This window comes from Herpailurus yagouaroundi, unplaced genomic scaffold (assembly GCF_014898765.1).
Source record: "Herpailurus yagouaroundi ecotype Mexico unplaced genomic scaffold, PumYag 77, whole genome shotgun sequence".
NCBI lineage: Eukaryota > Metazoa > Chordata > Mammalia > Carnivora > Felidae > Herpailurus > Herpailurus yagouaroundi.
In genome coordinates, this window is record NW_024412388.1 from 1,075,492 (window position 1) to 1,076,985 (window position 1,494).

The 1,494-nt window shown below is 69.0% G+C and overlaps 1 protein-coding gene across 1 annotated transcript; it reads left to right on the forward strand.

The window, feature by feature from the left end:
• The first annotated feature begins 6 nt into the window (after nucleotides 1-6).
• Nucleotides 7-1,173, forward strand: SKI (SKI proto-oncogene). The gene has a single exon (XM_040458839.1). The coding sequence runs from the start codon at nucleotides 46-48 to the stop codon at nucleotides 1,153-1,155; it is 1,110 nt and encodes a 369-aa protein (XP_040314773.1). The 5' UTR covers nucleotides 7-45; the 3' UTR covers nucleotides 1,156-1,173.
• The last annotated feature ends 321 nt before the right edge of the window (nucleotides 1,174-1,494 follow it).

Here is a 1,494-nt window from a genome sequence, read left to right on the forward strand (position 1 = left end):
CCGGGCGCGCGGGAGCGGGAGCGGCCCGGGGAGCCGGAGCGCACCATGGAGGCGGCGGCGGGCGGCCGCGGCGGTTTCCAGCCGCACCCGGGGCTGCAGAAGACGCTGGAGCAGTTCCACCTGAGCTCTATGAGCTCGCTGGGCGGCCCGGCCGCCTTCTCGGCGCGCTGGGCGCAGGAGGCCTACAAGAAGGAGAGCGCCAAGGAGGCAAGCGCGGCTGCGGTGCCGGCGCCGGTGCCCGCGGCCGCGGAGCCGCCGCCCGTGCTGCACCTGCCAGCCATCCAGCCGCCGCCGCCGGTGCTCCCCGGGCCTTTCTTCATGCCATCCGACCGTTCCACCGAGCGCTGCGAGACCGTGCTGGAGGGCGAGACCATCTCGTGCTTCGTGGTGGGCGGCGAGAAGCGCCTGTGCCTGCCGCAGATCCTCAATTCGGTGCTGCGCGACTTCTCGCTGCAGCAGATCAACTCGGTGTGCGACGAGCTGCACATCTATTGCTCGCGCTGCACGGCGGACCAGCTGGAGATCCTCAAAGTCATGGGCATCCTGCCCTTCTCGGCGCCCTCGTGCGGGCTCATCACCAAGACGGACGCCGAGCGCCTGTGCAACGCGCTGCTGTACGGCGGCGCCTACCCGCCGCCCTGCAAGAAGGAGCTGGCCGCCAGTCTGGCGCTGGGCCTGGAGCTCAGCGAGCGCAGCGTGCGTGTGTACCACGAGTGCTTCGGCAAGTGCAAGGGGCTGCTGGTGCCCGAGCTCTACAGCAGCCCGAGCGCCGCCTGCATCCAGTGCCTCGACTGCCGCCTCATGTACCCGCCGCACAAGTTCGTGGTGCACTCACACAAGGCGCTGGAGAACCGGACCTGCCACTGGGGCTTCGACTCGGCCAACTGGCGGGCCTACATCCTGCTGAGCCAGGACTACACGGGCAAGGAGGAGCAGGCGCGCCTCGGCCGCTGCCTGGACGACGTGAAGGAGAAGTTTGACTATGGCAACAAGTACAAGCGGCGGGTGCCCCGGGTGAGTGTCCCTGCTGGCCGTGGGAGGAGGCTGGGTGTGCTGGGCCCCAGGGCCTGGAAGCTGGGAGGGCCGGGGAAAGGCTGGGGGGCCGTCCCGGGGCCAGGCAGGGGCTCTGTCCCTGCAGGCCGGGACTTGTCTTAGGGTTTGTTTTTGAGGAAATTCAGGGTGGCGTCAGCGTCCCCATCGACGGCTGCGTAGGAAGGTCCTCCGGCTCGATCCCCATGATGAGCCGGCTTGCTAGGAGTTGGGGTGGGGGTGGGGGGGTCCCTCGTGTTCTGCGGCCTGGCGGGCACAGAAGCCATCGCTCAGATGGACTGCGAAGGGCAGGCTTCAGGACTCAGATGCTCTCGTCCTGAGTCCTGGGAAGTTACATGTGGGCCGAGCCCAGGCTGCAGCCTCAGGCCCTGGGGCCTGCCTTGGGGCCCTGAGGAGGTGTCCAGACCGAGTGGGCTCCCAGGCTCGCAGACAGAGAGGGCTGCC